At 40.9% G+C, this 22,499-nt stretch overlaps 1 protein-coding gene across 3 annotated transcripts in view; it reads right to left on the reverse strand.

Moving 5' to 3' along the window:
• Positions 1–22,499, reverse strand: part of AFF2 (ALF transcription elongation factor 2) — a 692,736-nt gene that overhangs the window by 475,389 nt on the left and 194,848 nt on the right. For all 3 annotated transcript variants that reach the window (XM_073641227.1, XM_073641226.1, XM_073641228.1), the window contains exons 2-3: positions 20,385–20,505; positions 5,290–6,174 (exon numbers count right to left, since the gene is read on the reverse strand). In XM_073641227.1, coding sequence (XP_073497328.1) covers positions 5,290–6,174; positions 20,385–20,505 — 1,006 coding nt within the window. The remainder of the gene's footprint in view (positions 1–5,289; positions 6,175–20,384; positions 20,506–22,499) is intronic.

Here is a 22,499-nt window from a genome sequence, read left to right on the forward strand (position 1 = left end):
GGTCCCTCCTCCCTGCTGCTGAGATCTCACACTGCTCAGTACAAGCTGCAGAGGTTCAGCAGCCTGGGAGGGTGGAGTCTGAATACATTTGTACTCATGAGCTCTCTTACTCTTTACTGGACTCCTAAGATGCTCATTTTAAAATCAAGTTTATACAGTCATTCTGACATGGATTTTGACAGTGAGCACACCAGCTGCATTAGGTCCAAGCGATATATTCAATAATGTATAACGTTTGTGTTGTAAATTCTGGTGACATATCCTCTTTAATCTCTTAATGCCCAATGACAGATAAATCAGTCAGAGTGGGTCAAAGTGTGTAGAGCGAGCTCAGGAACTAACGCGCTCCACACACGGCCAACATCGGCTAAATTAAATAGCCAGCATCTGTGCCAAACAGCCACTGCCATCTAGGTCCTTCTCTGAAGATCCCATTAAAGGGAATCTGTCACCAGGTTTTTGTTACCTCATCGGAGAGCAGCATAATATAGGGGTAGACACCCTGATTCCAGGGATGTGTCACTTACTCAACTGCTTGCTGTTAGATTGATAAAATCAAAGCTTTATCTCCTGCAGATCTAGCAGTTCTTAGAATGTTGACCATGGTATAACCCCGCCCACATCTCTGTATAGTGTACACAGAAAGCTGCCAATTAGTGGTGGGGACGGGTTATACAGAGCTTATGAATATGGAGGGCTACCTGGCAGCAGGTTTACTAGTCCTATAGTGATTATCTACTACTGATAAAACAGTGACTTTATCAAAACTACAGAAAGTAGCCCAGTAAGTAGCACATCGTTGTAATCAGGGTCTCTGCCCTACATTATGCTGCTCTTAGATTAGGTGGCAAAACCCTGTTGACAGATTCCCTTTAAGCTTCCTTCTAGATTCGGATTTTTACACTTATAAAGAGTAAATTTTCAACATAAATGATATGGTAATCTGTCTACAGTCACTTTTAGAGACATTTATGACTATGATGTTAACCAATTAAAAAGCTGCTATCAATTTCTGACAGTGGCATTTAAATAGACTGTGCTCATGCGTACCGGCTTCTATTGACTCCCCGCAACGTGATCGTTGGAAACTGATGGGTTACCATGGCAGCTGGGGGCCGTCTGAAAGCTCCCATTCCTGACATTTTGGCCCTCCTCTGAAGCTCCCTTTAAGCTTTCTTCTAGACTGCGAGCTCTACTTTTATAAAGAGTAAATTTTCAACACAAATGATATGGCAACCTGTCTGCAGTCACTTTTAAAGTCATTTATGACTGCGATACGTTTCAACTCTTTTATATGTACAAATTTTATGATATATATGGCCTTATGAGCGTATGATTTTATGGCACCCATACATATCTGTCCTATGCTATACCTTGATATGCCTCTGAGCATCTGATTTACTACTACATATTTTGAGGCATAAAACTGGCATGTTTGACTGGATAAAAGGACAGAAAAAGCCTTCTAGGGAAACGCATTTCCACCAAATGGTGTCATATGAAGGCACTATATAGTATATGAAGCGCTGTGTGCCACCTTACAGGCTCTAACTACCCTATGTATCAGGGCTGTGGAGTCGGAGTTGTGGAGTCGGAGCCCAATTTGTTGGAGTCGGAATAAAATAGACTGACTACGACTCCTAAAATATATAATAAATTGGGTACAGTAGTTCAATGCAGTTTGTGGGGAATATTTTTTCATAAGAATTTGGGAAAGTTATGAAATGTCCTATAAATGTCTGTCCTATTCCTGATCTAAGGGTCTAGACTTTTAGCTGAGATGAATCTGTGCTACAGTAAATTTATCACTTAAACATGAGCCGTGTATGAGGGAGTCGGAGTTGTGGAGTTGGAGTCGGAGTCATGGAAATTGAGGAGTCGGAGTCGGAGGTTTGGCTTACTGACTCCACAGCCCTGCTATGCATGAGGCTTGACGTGACTAATTCACATCCAAGTATGGACGTCTGCTGAAAATCTACCTTCAAGTAATCTACTACATTTTTTCTAATTATGTCTAGTTGCTACAACTAAAATTAGTAACCATTTTACTACATGCCATTTTTCAAAATCATGCGACCCTCCATTTACCATCACGAAAGCAATCAGAATGTCCAAACATATGAAAGCAGACTGCAAAGCTGATATAGTACCAGAAGAAAAAAAAATCATAACATTGAAAACATCCATGAATTTACTGTTTCCTGCTAAAAGCTTATTATGGACTGTACAAATACATCACCATAACTGTACCCATAAACATCCTAAGAGGGGCTACAGGCGTTAGAAAATGCACATTACGTCCAGCAAAGTCCATCTGACAGTGGCCTTTACTGTTTACTTGATGGGAATACCAAGAAATCACAGTTTTCATAAAAGTCTTCAGAAGTCATTTCAAGTCTTACTGCGAAACACATCAGTCTTTGTTGCACTCTGGAATGCTAATAAATACATGGAGTTTTAAAACAGACCAACATATTATTTATGCTGTATTACTGCAGAAGAAGGAAAATCTGATCTAGGCTGAAAAAGCCCGAACCATTCCTCATCGTTTATTGTGAAGGCAAATATAAGTTCTGGACACTCAGGAAATAGATTTGTGAACAGGAACTTGTTAAACTGTAGCACTTTGTATTTTCTTTTATTTGTATGTTTGTGAAATAGCAAGTTGATAAATTTACTTTCATAAACTTTTGGATTATTAATGGTTTATGCTGTAAATGTCCAATCGGTGGAGGTCTGACTGCTGTGAGCCTAGCCGCTCACTAAAACAAAGTGGCACCGGCACCAGGCAAGCACAGGGCTTCCTCACAGTATCACTTGTGTAGGTTTTATTCACAAAAATGACTGCTGCTATTGCCTGTAAGCAAGAAAATGACTTATAAAAGGCTATGTACACCTTCACAAAGTGGTTTTTATTCTTTGCTAGCTTCCTAAAATGTAAACTTAAGAAGCATTTCAAATGGTTTTAATCAAAAAAATGTTCTACTGTTTTGCTGCTGAAGAGTTTCCATACAAATTCATCCTGACAACTCTATAATCTCCCTCCCTTCGCTCAGTGTTAGTGATAGCAGAAGGAAGTGGAAAGGGGTTTTGTACAAACATCTGCAGTGAAAGGGGAGAAAGTATTTTGGGGTGCACAGAAAAAAAGCTCTATAGAGAAGAAGAAAAGCAAACGGAGAGAAAAATAAAGAAATGGAGTTGTGCTTATACATGAAAGCATATGAAGACCGCAGCAGTCTGGATACACACAGAACTCATATCCAGCCTATTTTACAGGGAGAGATGCTCTCATCGGGGAAAAATCTGAATCTTGGACAAGGATGCAAGCTGCATATCAGAGGGCATAAAAATGAGTGAAGGAAAGAATATTGCAGATCTAAACTTAGAATAATTTTGTTAACTTAAAGGTAAACCATCATGTAAAAATCTTCTTTCCATGTCGAAGGTGTCCTTAGCTTTTAAACAAGACGTCTAATTACACCCTTATAGAATATTACTGGAATATTTCATCAGAGCTTTACTGGTACGGGTGGAATTAGAGACCAAATTCCTCGTTTTTGGAGGCTTCTTTTTCAATCACATTGACTTTTGATAGACAATGTGAGCTCTAGAAATTGCACTCCCAACAATCAGAAATTGAAGAGATGTTATCAATGTCTGTAGTGAGACAACTGTTATCACTAATGTCCTTGCACACGGCAGCAGGGATTCTGTGGATAAAAGCATTTGGTACCATTGACACCATGAGAAATGAAGAACCATTTGCATCATAAAACAGTAATAACCTCAGCGAATTACGTAAAAAAAAGCTCCTTGCTGTCTTTGGAGATCTCGGATAAGAATTAATATATCTATATAGATGGGTAGATGTGCCAATCAATAAACACTTGTATTCTTCATAAAATATCAATTTTGGAGAGTCTTTAAGAGCTCTGTGTTGAATCTAAACTTTGTTATTCCTCCTAGAGATGTATGAATACATAGACAAGTGGGTGTTACTATATTACACTTGTCAAGGGGGGGTGTCAGCACACTGTCAGCAATGATTGGACAATTCACATAGGCAAGGACACACCCTTAACTTGTATATTTAGCCATTTTAAGAAGGAATAACAAAGAAATAGCAAAATGCTATAGAGTTATTTTATGGTACTAAAGTATACATATCCGGAGATGACAGGTCCTCTTTAAACAGGTTGTCCGATGATAGATTTTTATTTTCTTGCCAGTGGTCAGTGTTCAGTATTACTAATTATTCCATTTCTGTTAAGTGGGGCTTAGCTGCAATACCAGACAAAGCTCATGAGCAAAATTGGTACAGTTTATTACCTGTACAATCCCTTAAAGTGAATTTACACACAATTTCTAGAGAGTAAACCAATGCCACGATTTTATGCTTATTTTTTTTGCTTATTTAAATACACCTGTATGCTGCATTAAAAATTTGCAACAGCACACACCTATATGTATATTGATCATTAAGGCTGTGTGCACATGTTGCATTTTTGCTGCGCTTTTTTGGGTGCAGATTTGTCACAAAACCTGAAGGGTTTCCTGATGCCTGTGAAGTGAATGAGAATCCTAAAGTCTCATGGACATTGCAGATTTAATTCTGCAGCATGTCAATTCTTTCAGCATTTTTGCTGCAGATTTCACCCATTCTAATGAGCGGGGAAAAATCAAGTAAAAAATGTAGCAAAAAAGCGTGTTGTTGCAGCTACGTTTTTCCTGCCAGGAGATGCAGAAATGGTGTAGAAATTTCTGCACCAAATACTTAACGTGTGGACATACCCTAAGAGTCATCTGGGTGGTGCTGGTGTGATGAGGAGTCGTAGGACCCTGGGCATTGGCGTACTAATGATACCCTGATTGACATTCTGTTTGGTAAAGCTAGCACTGACGTCAGATGAGGATACTTTTCGTAGCATTTATGTTGGGTTTGCTTTGTTTGGCTTAGGTTCTAAAATTCAATAACTTACATTTTCTCTGCCAGTTTACTGTCCTGATGCCAACTTTACATTTAACATTGTATCTTACAGCTTTTAACTAAAAAGATTTAGTCAGTTCTTGGCTTTTATCAATGTGAAAATACTGATGTACAGTCAAATTCTCGCATGTAATTTGAACTGTTCACAATCACTTAGAACTGATAATATCTCATTCTTTTTTTGGCTGTTAAATTTAAGTCACATTTTACCAATAACCACATTATATCACACAATAAGGCTTTGGACACCAAACCAGAGTTTGAGCAATACAAAATCAGATATGATTAGGATCAGCACTTACTTCATTCGTTTGCGGGATACTAAGCTTTGGCAATTTGTTCTTGCTGACTGGTACGTTGACCTTCCCATCCAATATGGCTCCAAATGGTTGGCTGTTATATCCATCTTCAATTTCTGTCGGTGGCTTTAATTCAGGAGAATCGTTTGGGACTTGGTCCTGACCATCCATTGGTCTTACATACGCAGTAGGCTTTTGTTGAAGCATATTCGTCTTACTGTGAAGTCCCGGAGGAAAGTTTTGAGAAGAAAGGCCATTGCCTGCCAGTAAGAGTGATGTGGATGGGAGGGGAGACACTGAGCCATGCACAGAGAAGTCTAAATCAACTGGTGACTTTGAATGACTATTTTCCTTGTAAGAGTGTTCTCCGCTTAACGTCTTTGAGTGATTATGTCTTCTTGAGTGAGCAGAGGACGTTGCTGGAGCTGGTTCATCAACACTCACACTTTTATGCTGGTCATTTTGACAGTTGTACAGATCTTCATATCTTATCTGTGACAAATCATGTGAAATACTGTGTTTGGGCCGACTTGGTTGACTGTTGGCCTGACTAGCTTGAGTACAAGTGGGATTATGCCCACCAGGAGGCCAGTCTGTTCTTGATTTTCTGGTTCCTTCATGCCCAAGAGTAGAAATTGGTCCCAGGCCCGAAGGAGGAGGCATTAAGGAGGAAGAATGGCTACTAGGTTGGTGGCACTGCGCCACCCTATTTCTTTGTTCTGGGAAAAAGTTCTGGTCACTTTTTTCAACAGGAGTTTGAGGAACAGAATTCTTGGGAATTCCTACAAGATGACTCTGGTTGGAGTGATTTGTTAGCAAATCTTTCATTTCATCATAGTTTCCCAGTGTGTTCTGGAGACGGTTAGCAAGAGCATCTCCTTTACTTGTCTGCATTTAAAAAAAATAAAGAATACACTTGTCATTTTCTATATATCTAAGTTATTTAACATATGTAATGTAAAGCTACAACAACACACTTATAAAGCATAGAAAACCGACATTAGAGCAGTAGACAGAAAACTGAATGACCATGATGCCTACGGATATAGCATTGTTATGACATATCTGTAAACTGGGACAACAAATTTATTCATATGTAACAAAATAATATGCTAAGATCACGAGTGTGTCAAGGTGTAAAAAAATGTTATCATGTAGCAGTTTTTGATTCAAAAATATGCTTTAACTTCTTGTATTATACAGTTACTCAAATGAAAAATCTGAATTTTATAGAACATAAATCATTTTTGGGGGCATTTGTTTTTACTTAATCTCTTGTATTTTGTTTTAAAAATAATTTTTGATATTGGGTTCCTATGTTTGAATTTCCCTAATGGGTTGCAGACTGAGTGAAAGGGTTAACGGAGAACCTGGTTTGCAACTCTTACAGTATCTGTCTTCTCCTTAAAGGGGTTGTCTACGACTTTACCATTGATGGCTTATCCTTAGGATAGATGATCAATGTCTGATTGGTGGGGGTTATACACTCTACACCCCCGCCGACCAACTGTTCTCGGAGTCGACGGCTGCCGGAGCTGCTCAGTTGAAGAGCACACTCGGTTGCAAACACCCAAGAGGATAGGCCATCAATGTTAAAGTCTAGGACAACTCCTTTAAATCTTGTATGTTGATTTATAACCAAATCAAAGTTGAGCTAAACTTTGATGTAGTCGTATATGAGCTTAAATGGGTTGGCCACTACTTTTTTATTGATGGCCATCAATATCTGATCGGTGTGGGTGTGACACCCGGCACCTCTGTTGATCAGCTATTACCGGCGCAGGTCAGAAGTTCTTGGATGCAACTGACACACAGCAGCTCCATCATTTCTATACTGGCAGTGATGGGGTACTAGAGATCAGATACTGTCTGATATCCTGAGAATAGGCTATCAATAAAAAAATAGTGGCCAACCTCTTCAATGGAATTAAAGGTGTTGTCCCACGAACAAAAGTTCTTTTTAATCAATAGATCTTGGAATGATAATAACTTCCACAATTGGATGTGTTTAAATAAAATGTTCCTGTGCTGAGATAATCTTATAATTGTGCCCCTGCTGTGTACTGTGTAATGGATGTGTCTGACTGTGCTGGAACATGGTCTGATCATACCACAGCTCCTGGGCAGGGGAGGATGCAAAAGAGTATACAGACATTACAGCAGGGGATCACAGCTGATACTTTCTGTGAGGTAAAACATTTCCTGCCTGTTTTTAAACAATGTTTTGCCTCACAAAAAGAATCAGCTGTGATCCCCTGCTGTAATGTCTGTATACTCTTTTCCTTCCTCCCCTGCCCAGGAGCTGTGGTATGATCAGACCATGTCCCTGTACGGTCAGACACAGCCATTACACAGTACACAGCAGGGGCACAATTATAAGATTATCTCAGCACAGGAACATTTTATTTAAACACATCCAATTGTGGAAGTTATTATCATTCCAAGATCTATTGATTAAAAAGAACTTTCGTTCTTGGAAAAATCTCTTTAAGGAGAAGATTGATAGGGCTTTTAAACTGCCTTCAGAATCAGTTCACGGACTGATTATCTGATATTCTACAGCCTGCTATGCAATATGAATCCAACTATGTGATAGTAAGCATAGAGCCTATGAAAAGCTAAACTGTCCAGAAATTTTAATGAAAACCTGTAGGTAAAAATATAATAGACTATAAGTCTGGCATCCATATGGTTAATTTTGTACAATGGACCATAGAAACAAAGTTGGAACTTTTATTGCAACTTTTATTGCAGGCTGGGACCTGGGGTGAACAGGGAGAAAGATGGACATATGTTATCTCAACTGGAAATCCAACATCCCCTTTAGTAAGCGGTATACAGCAAAATTAACTATATTATTCATTGAATCTGAAACCTTACTAGCTCACTGGCCAGGTAAAGATCTGAAATGTCCCTAGGAAATGGACGGGCTGTCCTGGAAACCTGAGCTCAAAACTGGGGATATAAAAAGATTGTTTGAACAATTGAAAGGTGTTCACATGCTGGGGGTCAGACAGGTCTTAGTTTGCTTCATCGATCTCTTACCGTCAGGTAAACAGAAGAGCTACAAAAGATTGAACAAATTAGGAATTTTCTGCTGTTATTTCTCCTTTTATATTTTAAAACTGTTTTGAATATTTGTATGTTGCCTTATTTTGTTTATTTTTTACTACTTTACTTTTTATATTGAAACCTAAACCTTTAAAGGGAATCTATGAGCATGTTGTTGCTATGTAATCTAAGAGAAGCATAATGTAGAGGCAGAAAACCTGATTCCAGGGATGTGTCACTTGCTTAGCAGCTTTCAATACAATCAATGTTTTATCAGTAGTAGATTATCACTACAGGACTAGACGTCAGGTGCAAGCCAGTCAGGCTAATCTATAAAGCTCCGCCCACACCACTGATTGGCAGTTTGATGACAATGTACACAGGAAGCTTCCAATCAGCGGTGTGGGCGGGGTTATACACAGTTCAGCATTCTGATCATTGCTGTATCTACAGAAGAGAAAACAGGGATTCTATCAAAACTGCACCACACAGTAGACTAAGTGACACATTGCTGGGAGAGAGAGAGGACCCTGCTGACCACAAGAGCTTACACTCTACAAAAGAGAGAGACTTACCCAACTACTCTGGAGTTGAAAAATGAATCTGCTGCACAAATTGTGCTCCACAGGGAACCTCTGATCTGTGATGGACCAGGTACAGACCACCACTGTACAAGGAAGGATAATCTGCTAGAGGTCATAGCTCATAGCTGTATGGCATTATGGGGAACCTCATGCGGCAAAGCAAAAAGTTATCAGCTCGCTCTCCCTGCTTCAGCAGTGTGGGAAATAGTGCAGGGCATTTTTTTTTTGTGACCCATGAATTGAACCTTAAAGTGTTTGAAAAATTATCATGAAACCGCAAATTTCAGAAAACTTGACTTTGAACTCAATCCTCTGCAGATGATCCGCTCATCTCTACCACTCAGGTATTAATTTTAGTAAATACTTCCTAGTCTTGAAAGAATAGATATTGACAGAACTGTAAGAAAAGCCACAATGTTTCAGAGAAAAACACTTTATAACTTTACATTGTCAGCTTTTTTGATAATGCACCATCAGTCAATAAATAAAGCAATCTTGTACGTTCTTGCCGATCAAATCAAAGCTTTATTTTAGTTTATGGAGGATTGATGGGCTGCTGGTAATACGTATAGAGATATGGAATAATCCAATTGTACGATACAAAAACTTATATTACATGTTTCATATATTTTAAGGGGTAACGTTTCTCCTTGTGGAGAGTGACATACTGGCTCTGGCATGTCAAGGTAAGGAGGCTTATTCGCCGTGCAATGCTCCTCTGGGAAATTTAATATGCAAATTGCCTCTTCACAGAAGAAGAGGAATTGAACTCTATTGTGCCACCAGTTGAAGCATCATTCCTACAAGTCACTATCGACTCTTTAACAAGACTTGCAGTATGACTTAGGATAAAAGCCAAACCAGAATCTCAATTTGCAGACACAGTGTTTCGGGGTATTGCCCCTCATCAGTGCAAAGTATGAGAACTGATTTGGCTAGATGAAAGGCTCTGGACTGAGGTCTAAGGGGTAACGTTTCTCCTTGTGGAGAGTGACATGCCGGCTCTGGCATGCCAAGGTAGGGAGGCTTATTCGCCGTGCAATGCTGCTCTGGGAAATTTAATATGCAAAATGCCTCTTCGGAGAGGAAGAGGCCTGCTTCCAACAGGTGGCGCTATAGAGTTCCAGGCCTCTTCCTCTCTAAAGAAGCAATTTGCACATCATATATTTTACTATTTTTTTCTTGAGCTGGATGGTGGCAGCTTATTTTTACTGCCATGTGCATTAGTATAATAATCATTAATCAATATACAGACCTTCCAAGCAAACCATAGTTGATGTCATTACAATGCTCTTTCTTTGCTCGCATTGGCTTATGGTTGTGATTTTGTGCAATTATATAATCTCTGTAGATCGACCCAACATTAAAAGAGAGCGGCATATTTACAACTTACAGTTGAGAGAACAAGGGCAAGAAATCACTGTTACTTACTAACAGTCCCCAGGTTTTGTCATTTTTAGTGGCAGAAATTACATTTAGCTAAGCCAAGAATACGCTCTTTGTTTATAAGCCGTCTCCTTCAACAGAGTTGCACAATGTACCATTTGGGAAACAGCCAAACATAGGCTCTCTCTATTCAACCTCCACACTGAAAACAAGAGGATACTATTGTGCCGGGAACATAGCGAGAGGACTTATGATGCACTTTTTAAACACATGCTTATTTGTTCGGTTCCCTTCGAACACAGTTTAACTCATTATCACAAAGAAAAACAACCATCAATAGAGACTCTAGCTGGTTAGCTCTCTGCTAAGTGTTATGGTGAATAAATATTTCAAGTGCCTTTTTGTAGTAGTTTACTATATTGCACCTGAGCTCGGCTATGAAAACGGTACGTTTTGTTTACTGCATTACAGATATCTAATGTGCGGGTGTAAACTACTATTTGTATAGAAAGAGACATAGGTGAGAAACCCGGTGGCTAAATATTTAGATTCAGGGTCCCATGGTGTGGTCAATGGGGTGACGAAAAGCCGCGGTGCAATAAAATACCGTGAAAATAAAGCAAGTTGTAGTAAAACTATAAAAAAAAAATGTTGTAACCTTGCCAAGGTGCAATAATGGTGCAGCTCTGTGCCACATCTTTACGACAAAAACATCTGCAAGGCAAACGTATTTTCTTTTAGTCCACTCCAAAATCAAAATTCAAGTTTATATTCACCTAAATTTTACAAACCACATAGAAACAAATCTAGATGAAAAAGGTTGAGTAACCTTGCAAATACATTGTATATAATGGGGTAAATTTATCAGAACTGTCTAATTCTTGTGCAGAAAATTCTCCTTGTGGAGAGTGACATGCCAAGCCTGGCATGTGGAAGTGAGGAGACTTATAAGCCATGCATTCTCCTCTGGGAAATTAAATATGCAAATTGTCTCTTCAGAGAGGAAGAGGACTAGAACTCTAGCGCCACCTATTGGAAGCAGCGATCCTAAAAGTCAATATTGACTCTTTAATGCAATATGCAACATTACTTAGGATGTAAGCCAAACAAGAATCTCAATTTGCAAACACAGTGTTTCAGGGTGTTGCCCCTCATCAGTGCAAAGTATGAGATTGGAATTAAATATGCAAATTGTATCTTCAGAGAGGAAAAGGACTACAACTCTAGCGCCATCTATTGGAAGCAGCTGCCAAAAGCCAAACTAGAATCTCAATTTGCAAATTTGCAGAATTGAGATTCTGGTTTGGCTCTAATCCTAAGTCACATTGAAAGGGTGGTTAAAGAGTCGATATTGACTATTAGGATTGCTGCTTTCAATAGGTGGGGCTATAGTTCTAGCCCTCTTCCTCTCTGAAGAGACAATTTGCATATTTAATTTCCTAGAGGAACATGCATAGCTTATATTTCACCTCACTCTTAAATGCCAGGCTTGCCTTGTCACTCTCCACAACGAGAAAGGTTACTCCTAAGACACCAATCCAGAGCCTCTCACCTAGCCAAATCAGATCTCATACTTTGCACTGAAGAGGGGCAATGACGTGAAACACCGTGTCTGCAAATTGAGATTCTGGTTTGGCTTTTATCCTAGGTCATATTGCAAAGCTCGTTAAAGAGTCGATATTGACTTAAAGGATCGCTACTTCCAATAGGAGGCGCTAAAGTTTGTTTACTTTGTGACACAAATATTTGCCACAATTCTGGCACATTTTTTGGTGCATTGTATCACGTGTTAGGTCAAGTCCCTTTACAGATAAGCAGCACCCATATTTCCTGTGCCCATGCCCAATTTAAGCTAAGGGGCGGATCCCCAAACTGTGACTTGTAGGACCATGAAGTGTGGCTTGCAGCTGTCTGTCAACTTGGTACATTATCACCAGATCTGGCAAACAGCTGTGAACCGCAGGTCTCCAGATGGTAACTTTTGTGAGTAGTCCCACACAGATCTGAATGTCCATATACTGACCTTGCAGGTGGAGAAATAAATTCAGTAAGTGCTAAGCTGGACATAGGATGATACCGTCACATAGAGGTGGTGCTTCAAGATGGATGCGATAGTCAGGGCCGATTTTACACAAAGTGGGGCCTTGGGCAAAAGTTTAAAGTAGGACGCTAAATGCTCACATATTGCACCATCACACCCAAACATTTTGGTTGCATTTATTTGCGCAGAGTTCAGACCGATTGACAATATTTACTCGAAAAATTCCCAAAGAATACAATGCTTGTGAACACCCCCACCAAAAAGGGCGTGTATGTGTCACTGCAAATAAACCACTCCAGATAATATAGAAAACAGATGAACAGAGGAGTTTAAGGTTTAAAAATAAAAACATGTAAATCTTTATTAAGTACATATAGAATAATAAATACATATACATTTAAAATGTCAGATATGTGCAAAGATGCAAAGGTACAGAAGTAAATGGGGCATACTGATAACTGGATCATGAGTGAAAAGTACCACCCAGGAAAAGAAGGGGCCAAGCATAGGGGTAAGAGGTCAATAAATACATAAACCTAGTGGTACACCTCATTAACCACCAGTAGCCAGCCCCAATATCCACATCAATATCAATACTGTTTACCCGGAATCAAGTAAACGCCCCAAAAGGATGGTGGTAGTGAGCATATCTCGCTTCCCAACGCACGTTTCGAGTGCAATGTGCAGGGCTTTCTCAAGGGATTTACATGTTTTTATTTTTAAACCTTAAACTACTTTGTTCGCCCGATTGACAATATTTACGGTGTTCAGCGCTGGTTTCCCGGACTCTTTACATCGGCTGACAAAAAATAATGGGCACAGAACCATCTCTAGGTTAACAATATGTCCCCATACAGTATCATGTTAACAGCAGTATATCTGCGGTTACACCAGCGATGTGCTGCTGAGAAAAATTATTTATGTTCCGGCATAAACAATCCAATCACCCAATGAATGAGCAGCATTTTGGTCGTTTGTTGAGTGATTGCTGACATGTTCACACCTATGAACTTTTGTCTGCGCTGCCGGGATTTATAAATGTGGATGCTATATAGACACCACATGTGACACACACATATGTATATGCACATAGCACACAAGCTTGTATACACACATAGCACACAAGCATGTATACATACATAGTACACGCGCATGTATTCACCGAGAACACACACATATGTATACACATACATAGCACACATGCATGTATACACAGAGCACATACACACATGTATACAGAGCAGATACATACATATATATGTCGTCACATATATATATATATATATATGTATATACATATATATATATATATATATATATATATATATATACATACCACTAGTGGTGAGCGAGCATGCTCGCCACTGCTCGGTACTCGCCAGAGCATCTCAGTACTCGAGATGCTAGGAGCTCGCAGAGTACTTTCGAGATGCTCGGGCGGGAGCTCGGGTCCCCGTCCTGCATGTTTGGCGCTCTTTAGAGCACCAATCATGCACGGATTGTCTGCCACTCACTGTAATGCCGCAGCCATGGTGGTTGTGGCATTACAGTGGTTGCCCAAATCGATGGGAACAGTACTCACAGTGAAACATGAAAAGCCGGCAATTCAGCAGCGGCATACACCGGTACCCGACAATTTAGAACAGAAAGAATAGAGCATCACACATAGATTAGACAGATAGAAACATGTCAGTCACATATATAATAAGTACAGTGACAGTGTTGGTTACTGTACTTGTTATTTAGTGTTAAAATAAAGGATTTATTAAAAAAATAATAATAGTGTTTTCATGCACCCGTCTCTTTAAAAAAGCCGGCCGGCAATTCATCAGCAGCATACATCGGTACCCGACAATTTAGAACAGAAAAAATAGAGCATCACACATAGATTAGATAGATAGAAACATGTCAGTCACATATATAATAAGTACAGTGACAGTGTTGATTACTGTACTTGTCATTTAGTGTTAAAATAAAGGATTTATTAAAAAAAAAAAATGGCGTGGGGTTCCCCGTAATTTTAGTCTCTAGCGGAAGTTAAGCAGACGGCTGGGGCAGATGTTTGAAGCCTGGGAAGGGGGTAATACCCATGGAGCTTCCCAGGCTACTAATATCAGCCCCCAGCTGAATACCTAGCCTTTACTAGTTATTAAAATGGGGGACCCAAAAAAAAAATGAAGAGGGGTCACCACTATTTTAATAGCTAGCAAGGGCTAGGCAGACAGCTGGGGGCTGATATTAATAGCCCAGGAAGGGTGCCATGAATATTGGCCCCCTCCCAGGCTAGAAACACCAGCCGTCAGCCGCCCCAGAAATGGCGCATCCATAGGATGCGCCAATTCTGGCACTTAGCCTCGCTCTTCCCACTGCCCTGTAGCGGTGGCAGTGGGGTAATAGTGCTGGGGTTGATGTCAGATTATAATGCCAGCTGACATCAAGCCCAGGTTAGTAATGGAGAGGCGTCTATAAGACACTCCCATGACTAACCCCATAGTCAAAGTTAAAAAAAAACACAAACACCCAGAATAAAGTCCTTTAATTGAAATAAACACACAATTCTTTATTGTTCTAAATTAAACCATACTTACCATCACGCCCATTCCAGCTGAAGCCAACGATCTCCTGCAATAAAAATAAAATAATAAACCAACCTCATCCTTACCTTTCCATGGTTCCCAGGACAGCTTCAGCTATGCTACATTCACATGACAGGCTGGATCGCAGCCGAAAGCTGCCATCCAGCTTGCCATGCCGCAGACACTGAGAAGCGCAGGCATGCCTGCGCTCCTCAGTGTCTGGCTGTGACGGCATCCAGATGAGCCGAGTTCATGTCCAATGAACTCAGCTCACCTCATGCACGTTACTGACAGCATGGAAGAATTCTCCTGCGCTTGCGGTGAGCGTGAGAGAATTCTCCTGCGCTCACTGCAAGCGCAGGAGAATTTTCCCACGCTGTCAGTGACATGCATGAGGTGAGCTGAGTTCATTGGACATGAACTCGGCTCATCTGGATGCCGTCACAGCCAGACACTGAGGAGCGCAAACATGCCTGCGCTTCTCAGTGTCTGCGGCATGGCAAGCTGGATGGCAGCTTTCGGCTGCGATCCAGCCTGTCATTTGAATGTAGTAGAGCTGGAGCCGTCCTGGGAACCATGGAAAGGCAAGGATGGGGTTGGTTTATTATTTTATTTCTATTGCAGGAGATCGTTGGCTTCAGCTGGAATGGGCGTGATGGTAAGCATGGTTTAATTTAGAGCATTAAAGAATTGTGTGTTTATTTAAATTAAAGGACTTTATTCTGGGTGTTTGTGTTTTTTTTTAACTTTGACTATGGGGTTAGTAATGGGGGTGTCTTATAGACGCCTCTCCATTATTAACCTGGGCTTGATGTCAGCTGGCATTATAAGCTGACATCAACCCCAGCCCTATTACCCCACTGCCACCGCTACAGGGCAGTGGGAAGAGCGAGGCTAAGTGCCAGAATTGGCGCATCCCATGGATGCGCCATTTCTGGGGCGGCTGACGGCTGGTGTTTCTAGCCTGGGAGGGGGCCAATATTCATGGCACCCTTCCTGGGCTATTAATATCAGCCCCCAGCTGTCTGCCTAGCCTTTGCTAGCTATTAAAATTGGGGGGACCGTCCGTCATTTTTTTTGGGTCCCCCATTTTAATAGCTAGTGAAGGCTAGGTATTCAGCTGGGGGCTGATATTAGTAGCCTGGGAAGCTCCTTGGGTATTACCCCCTTCCCAGGCTTCAAACATCTGCCCCAGCCGTCTGCTTAACCTCCGCTAGAGACTAAAATTAAGGGGAACCCCACGCCAATTTTTTTTTTAATAAATCCTTTATTTTAACACTAAATGACAAGTACAGTAATCAACACTGTCACTGTACTTATTATATATGTGACTGACATGTTTCTATCTATCTAATCTATGTGTGATGCTCTATTCTTTCTGTTCTAAATTGTCGGGTACAGGTGTATGCCGCTGATGAATTGCTGGCTTTTTTAAAGAGACAGCTGCATGAAAATCGGAGGGCACTAGTGTGTTCCAAGTGCCCTGCTATGTTTTTCATGCACCCTTCTATATACCCTGCCTGCCTGTCTGCCTGTATATTCTGCCTGCCTGACGTTTAATTGAGCACCGTTCCCATCGATTTGGGCAATTTTTGACCTTTTGCAGACCGCCGGGGGGGACCACCAGAAAAATGCTCGAGTTTCCCATAGACTTACATTGGGCTCGTTGCTCGGGTCGAGCACCCGAGTATTCCAATGTGTTCGACCCGAGCTTCGAGCACCCGAGCATTTTAGTGCTTGCTCATCACTATATATCACCAAGAATCCATACATTCTAGGCTAAACCACATACACAGAGACACAGACTCACAAACATGTCCATTCACATTATTGGGCTGCCTCTGTCATACAGAGAGAGACGCACTTTGTAACCACTTAGACCAGGGGTCTCAAACACGCGGCCCGCGGGCCGCATGCGGCCCCTGAGGCTACTTTATGCGGCCCGCAGGCACAGACCCCTTGATGATCCCGACCTGGTCCAGGAGAAGCCGCCGACAGCAGCGCTGCATTGCCGCACAGAGACTGTTTCCCAGCACTGCATTTCCAATGCCAGCCGCCGGCCAATCAGAGGCCAGCAGCTGATATCTGCGTGTCGGCGCAGCGAGTATGACGTCATTGCCATACGCAGCTATCAGCTGCTGGCCTCTGATTGGCCGGCGGCTGACATTGAAAATGCAGTGCTGGGAGACAGTCTCTGTGCGGCAAAGCAGCGCTGCTGTCGACAGCTCCTCCTGGACCAGGTCGGGATCGTCAAGGGGTCTGACTCTGTGGTACCTGCGGGCCACATCTGCAGGAAGGCCGCCTAGGGAACGGAGGACAGGTGAGAATCATTTTTTTCTTCTATTTTATGTGTGTGAAGAACAGGGGGCACATAGCCACAAGAGGGGACCTGGATGGGGCACATAGCCACAAGAGGGGACCTGGATGGGGCACATAGCCACAAGATGGGGACCTGGATGGGGCACATAGCCACAAGATGGGGACCTGGATGGGGCACATAGCCACAGGATGGGGACCTGGATGGGGCACATAGCCACAAGAGGGGACCTGGATGGGGCACATAGCCACAAGAGGGGACCTGGATGGGGCACATAGCCACAAGAGGGGACCTGTATGGGGCACATAGCCACAAGAGGGGACCTGGATGGGGCACATAGCCACAGGATGGGGACCTGGATGGGGCACATAGCCACAAGAGGGGACCTGGATGGGGCACATAGCCACAAGAGGGGACCTGGATGGGGCACATAGCCACAAGATGGGGACCTGGATGGGGCACATAGCCACAGGATGGGGACCTGGATGGGGCACATAGCCACAAGAGGGGACCTGGATGGGGAACATAGCCACAAGAGGGGACCTGGATGGGGCACATAGCCACAAGAGGGGACCTGGATGGGGCACATAGCCACAAGATGGGGACCTGGATGGGGCACATAGCCACAGGATGGGGACCGGGATGGGGCACATAGCCACAGGATGGGGACCTGGATGGGGCACATTAGTACAAGATGGGGACTTGGATGGGGAACATTACTACAAGATGTTTGCCATTATTACTATATGATGCTAATTGTAAGACAATATTACTGAATGTGGCCAATTGGGGGAAACAAAATTGTAAAAATCAAAAAAATAAAAATAAAGCATGAAAAAATATTGGGCACTAAAAATGCTGTTTTATATGTAAACTAAAGTAAACACAAAAAAGTGCACATTTATTATCACCACATCCATATCGACCCAAGCTATAAAAAAATAAACACGGAAAAAATGTTCAAAAGGTGTATACAAAAAAAATGGTATCACTAAAAATGTCACATTGAACAAAGAATGCGGCCCCCCAAATTCAAATTTTTTCCATGTGCGGCCCATATACCCAGCCGAGTTTGAGACCCCTGACTTAGACCGTGCCCAAAAGATGGAGATTCGGAACACAGGACTCCTTATATTAATTAAGAATTACCTAAAAATGTTGAATAAAATAGGTTTTACAGAACTGGAGAGTCAGTAGGAAGAACGTCGTCATAGTATCATCTATTTAAATTAAGTTAAATGTAAATTATTAAACACCATCCTGGTGTTACAAAATCCTTATGCCAACCCTTTCGGTCTTGTGTTGTTATGGAGTCACTAGGGTGCTTATTAGTGGAAATGTTGACCTTAATGCCCTGTAAGTTCTGCCTGATAAGTGTGTACACATTTAGGAGGTACCCCAACCCTACTTACATTTTATAGACATGATTATTTTTTTAGTTTGTTAGTAAACCCATCATGAAAATCTGAAGAATGAAGCCTGTAGGGTGCACTCGTGCAACTATTATATGGCTATTACAAGGATTTTAACCCCTCCACTCCCTGGCGATTTTCTAATTTTTATTTTTCTTTCCTCACCTTTACCAAGAGCCATAACTTTTTTATTTTTTCGTCAATGTAGCCATATGAGGGCTTGTTTTTTGCAGGACGAGTTGTACTTTTGAATGACACAATTCATTATACCACATAGTGTACTGGAAAAAGGGAGAAAAAATTCCAAGTGCGTTGAAATTGGAAAAAAGTGCAATTCCACAATTGTGTTTTTTACTTACCATGTTCACTATATGGTAAAACTGACCAAGTAATATAATAATCCAGGTCAGTACCAGTACGCAGATACCAAACATGTATATGAAAAAAAATTCTGAAATTTGTAAAAAAAAAAAAAAATTTTTGCTTTTGTGGCCATTTTCCAAGACGCGTAATGTTTTCATTTTTGGGATTTGGGGCTGTGTGATGGCTTATTTTTGTTCACTGAGCTGATGTTTTTATTGATACCATTTTGGGGTAGATATGATGTTTTGATCTCCTCTTATTGCATTTTATTGCAATGTTGTGGAAGCCAAAAAAACGTAATTCTGGGTTTTTCATTTGTTTCTCATTAATCAGACTCTTATGAAAGCAGTGATACCAAATACGTGTATTTTTTTATTTTTTGTAATTGTTTTAATGCTATTATCAGTATATCTCCTGCTGTAGAGGATGGGAGCCCCCAAGGGTGTGGTGGCTGTGGGCAATTGCCCAAACCTCCCCCTAACACCGACCCTGGCGATAGTGTGGTGGGACTGTTTGATGTAAGAATATCGAATGAGGGTAACGTGGCAACCATTGAATGCAAGTATTCTGCCTTAGTTTTACTTCTGTGGGGAAGCTTCGGATGTCATATCTATGAGTGATCTGGATGTCATTTCTGTAAGAGAGGCGGGAGCTAGATGTCACTACTCGGGGGAGGGCTCTGGATGTGGCTCGCGACCCTCTCTCAGAGCTGAATGTGGCTCTCAAGGTAAAAAATGTTGTTTAGAATATACAATAAATATGGTAGAAGTCAGGAAAGACAATTTGTTTTGCACAAATTAAGCCAGAATTCTCGTTTATTTAACTTGATAAATCTCCCCCATTGTTTATATCACTTGTCTTGGAATTAGATTCAATTGCTATTGTACTCACAAGCTGAATTCACAATTGTACAGGCTTCAGAGCTGAAATCTCCCAGTGTTTATAAAACATGCGTTACCACTTCCTTATAATGAGCTTGGGCTTTTGTGGGAAACACAGCTGTTACTGTATTTTATATAGACTTATGGAGAGAACAGGTCGCTTGTGTGATGATAACTAATATTAGATTACATGGGGTCTTCCATTGTAGGGCTCCCTACGTTAAGACCCGAAGAATGAAAGCTGATCAAGAATTGTATTTTTATGTGTTGGAAGAATCCTTCAATGGCCATTGTCTCTTTTTCTGTGAGATGGGAGGAGGCAATTGCTCTGCTTGTCACATATTTGTCTCTGTATCTGCTTCTGTTAGTACAATAAAGTGAAGCATAATGGGACAGAGCAGCTAAAAAAAACATAATTTAATGGTAACTATAAGAATAAGCCTAATACCAGAATAAGAATCATTCCAATCTAATCAATCAGCCTTACTTTGTATGGCTCGCCAAAAAGATTAAATCCAGAGGCAAAAAGGTCTTCATCCTGCTGGACTTCTTGATTTCTTCGTTCCCATTCCTTTCTCTTGAGGGCATTTCGGTCTTGTTCATAGTGACTGGTAAAGACAAGAGAAGAAAAATTATGCAAAATATTTCTAACATATCACTCATATTGTATGCCCTGACATGGCACTGTCAGCCCTCACTATCATAGAATCATAAAATGTTAGAGTTGGAAGGGACCTCCAGGGTCATCATGTCCAACCCTCTGCTCAATGCAGGATATACCATCGAATTGTATTTATTCTTGTACTGCCCATGCTTAACCCTATGAATTTATATATTTAGAATGGACTAAAAGATAAGCTTGATGAGAAGAAACAACCAGGTTTAGATGGAGGAAAGAATAAACATGATGATTTCCAAATGCTACAAAGAGTTCACACAAATGTTACACCCACAGTTACATACACATTGTCCCACTCACTCGCTTGCTCTATATGGAAATCACTTACTGCCGTTTTTTAGCTAGCATTACACACATATCAACATCGTCGGACCCTGATAAATTTGTCAGTGTCATCCTACGACCTAATATGTTTTGGGCAAACCCAATAGTTCCTCGTTGGTAGACGTTGGAGGAAAAAAGAATCGGGAATTCTAGATTTCATGATATCCAATTCTAATACCGCAGAAGGATAAGTAACTTCCATAAAATTATTGCAATAAATGGCCACTGAGATCATGCATGTTTATGGGTGAGCAAGAAACATAACTGATGAATAAATAAGATTTGGCAAACAGATATCTAATGTCTATGGTTGGCGTACTTCCAGAAGATTTTCCCACAAGTAGATCATCTAACACCCCACTGATCCTTTGAAGAAGTATTCTGGTAGATAGAAGTACCCTTGAAGAAGTAGAAGAACCCTTGTAGAAGAAAGAGAAGAACCCTTGAAGAAGTATTCTGGTAGATAGAAGTACCATTGAAGAAGTAGAAGAACCCTTGTAGAAGAATGAGAAGAATCCTTGAATAAGTATTCCGGTAGACAGAAGTTATCTCCTATATTCAGTTATCTGTTCTGCTGATCTGTGGAGGTCCCAACAGTCAGACCAGAGCAGATCGACCAAATGGGGCACTTTTATCCCATAGGTGCAACTACACGTGCGACCGTAGCTACACGCATTCTCTATACGGATGCCAAAGAAAGCCAAGCTTAGTTCTTCTGACAGTCTCACAGTAAATGAATGGAGCAGCGGCTGTGACACTTCATTATAATGATATAAAAGTACCCCATCCTGGCAATCGGTGGTGATTATAGCAGTCTGCTAGGTCATAAAGGCCAGTCAGGTAAATGGTAGTCAACATTACACAAGCTAAGTAGGTGCCAAGTTACTGTTTTTGGTGCCATGATAGTTAAACGGGTATTCCCATCTCCAAGATCCCATCCCAATATGTAGTAGGTGTAATAATAGTAATATTAACAAATATCTCCAATTAGAAATGTAGTATAGTATTTTTGATTCGCTATCTCTCTTACCTCAGGTGAAGGCATCGCAGGACCTAAGGTATCCATGGTTATGTCCACTGATAAAGTCACAGTTAGTTAGCTAGCTGCTAGTGGTCGTAACCATGGATACCTAAGGTCCTGCAATGCCTGCACATGAGGTAAGAAAGACAGCGAATCAGAAAAACTATACTACATTTCTAATTGGAAGTATTTGCTAATATTATTATTATTATACCTACTACATATTGGGATAGGATATTGGAGATGGGAATACCCCTTTAAGTGCAATGTTTTCTGAGTCAAGATAACCTTTGTTAGATCTGAATTGCAGTGACCCAATAAGAAAATGAAAATATACATAAATGGACACAATATACATATACTGTCATATTGTATTAAGGGATCCAGCACACGTGAGTAGATAAAATCAATGTTTATTCCAAAATTGCTAAAAACATCTTCATCAGTGTATATTCCATAAAAAGATTAGGCAAACGTCTATAAGACATATATTATTGTATATATTTCTAAAGCACTCTCTTATCACTTCTGAATTGAGGAACAAAAATGAATCCTAGATACAGGGGTTACACAATCCA

Source organism: Phyllobates terribilis, unplaced genomic scaffold, assembly GCF_046119375.1.
Source record: "Phyllobates terribilis strain yellow unplaced genomic scaffold, ASM4611937v1 Scaffold_7__3_contigs__length_470593459, whole genome shotgun sequence".
NCBI classification, from domain to species: Eukaryota; Metazoa; Chordata; class Amphibia; order Anura; family Dendrobatidae; genus Phyllobates; species Phyllobates terribilis.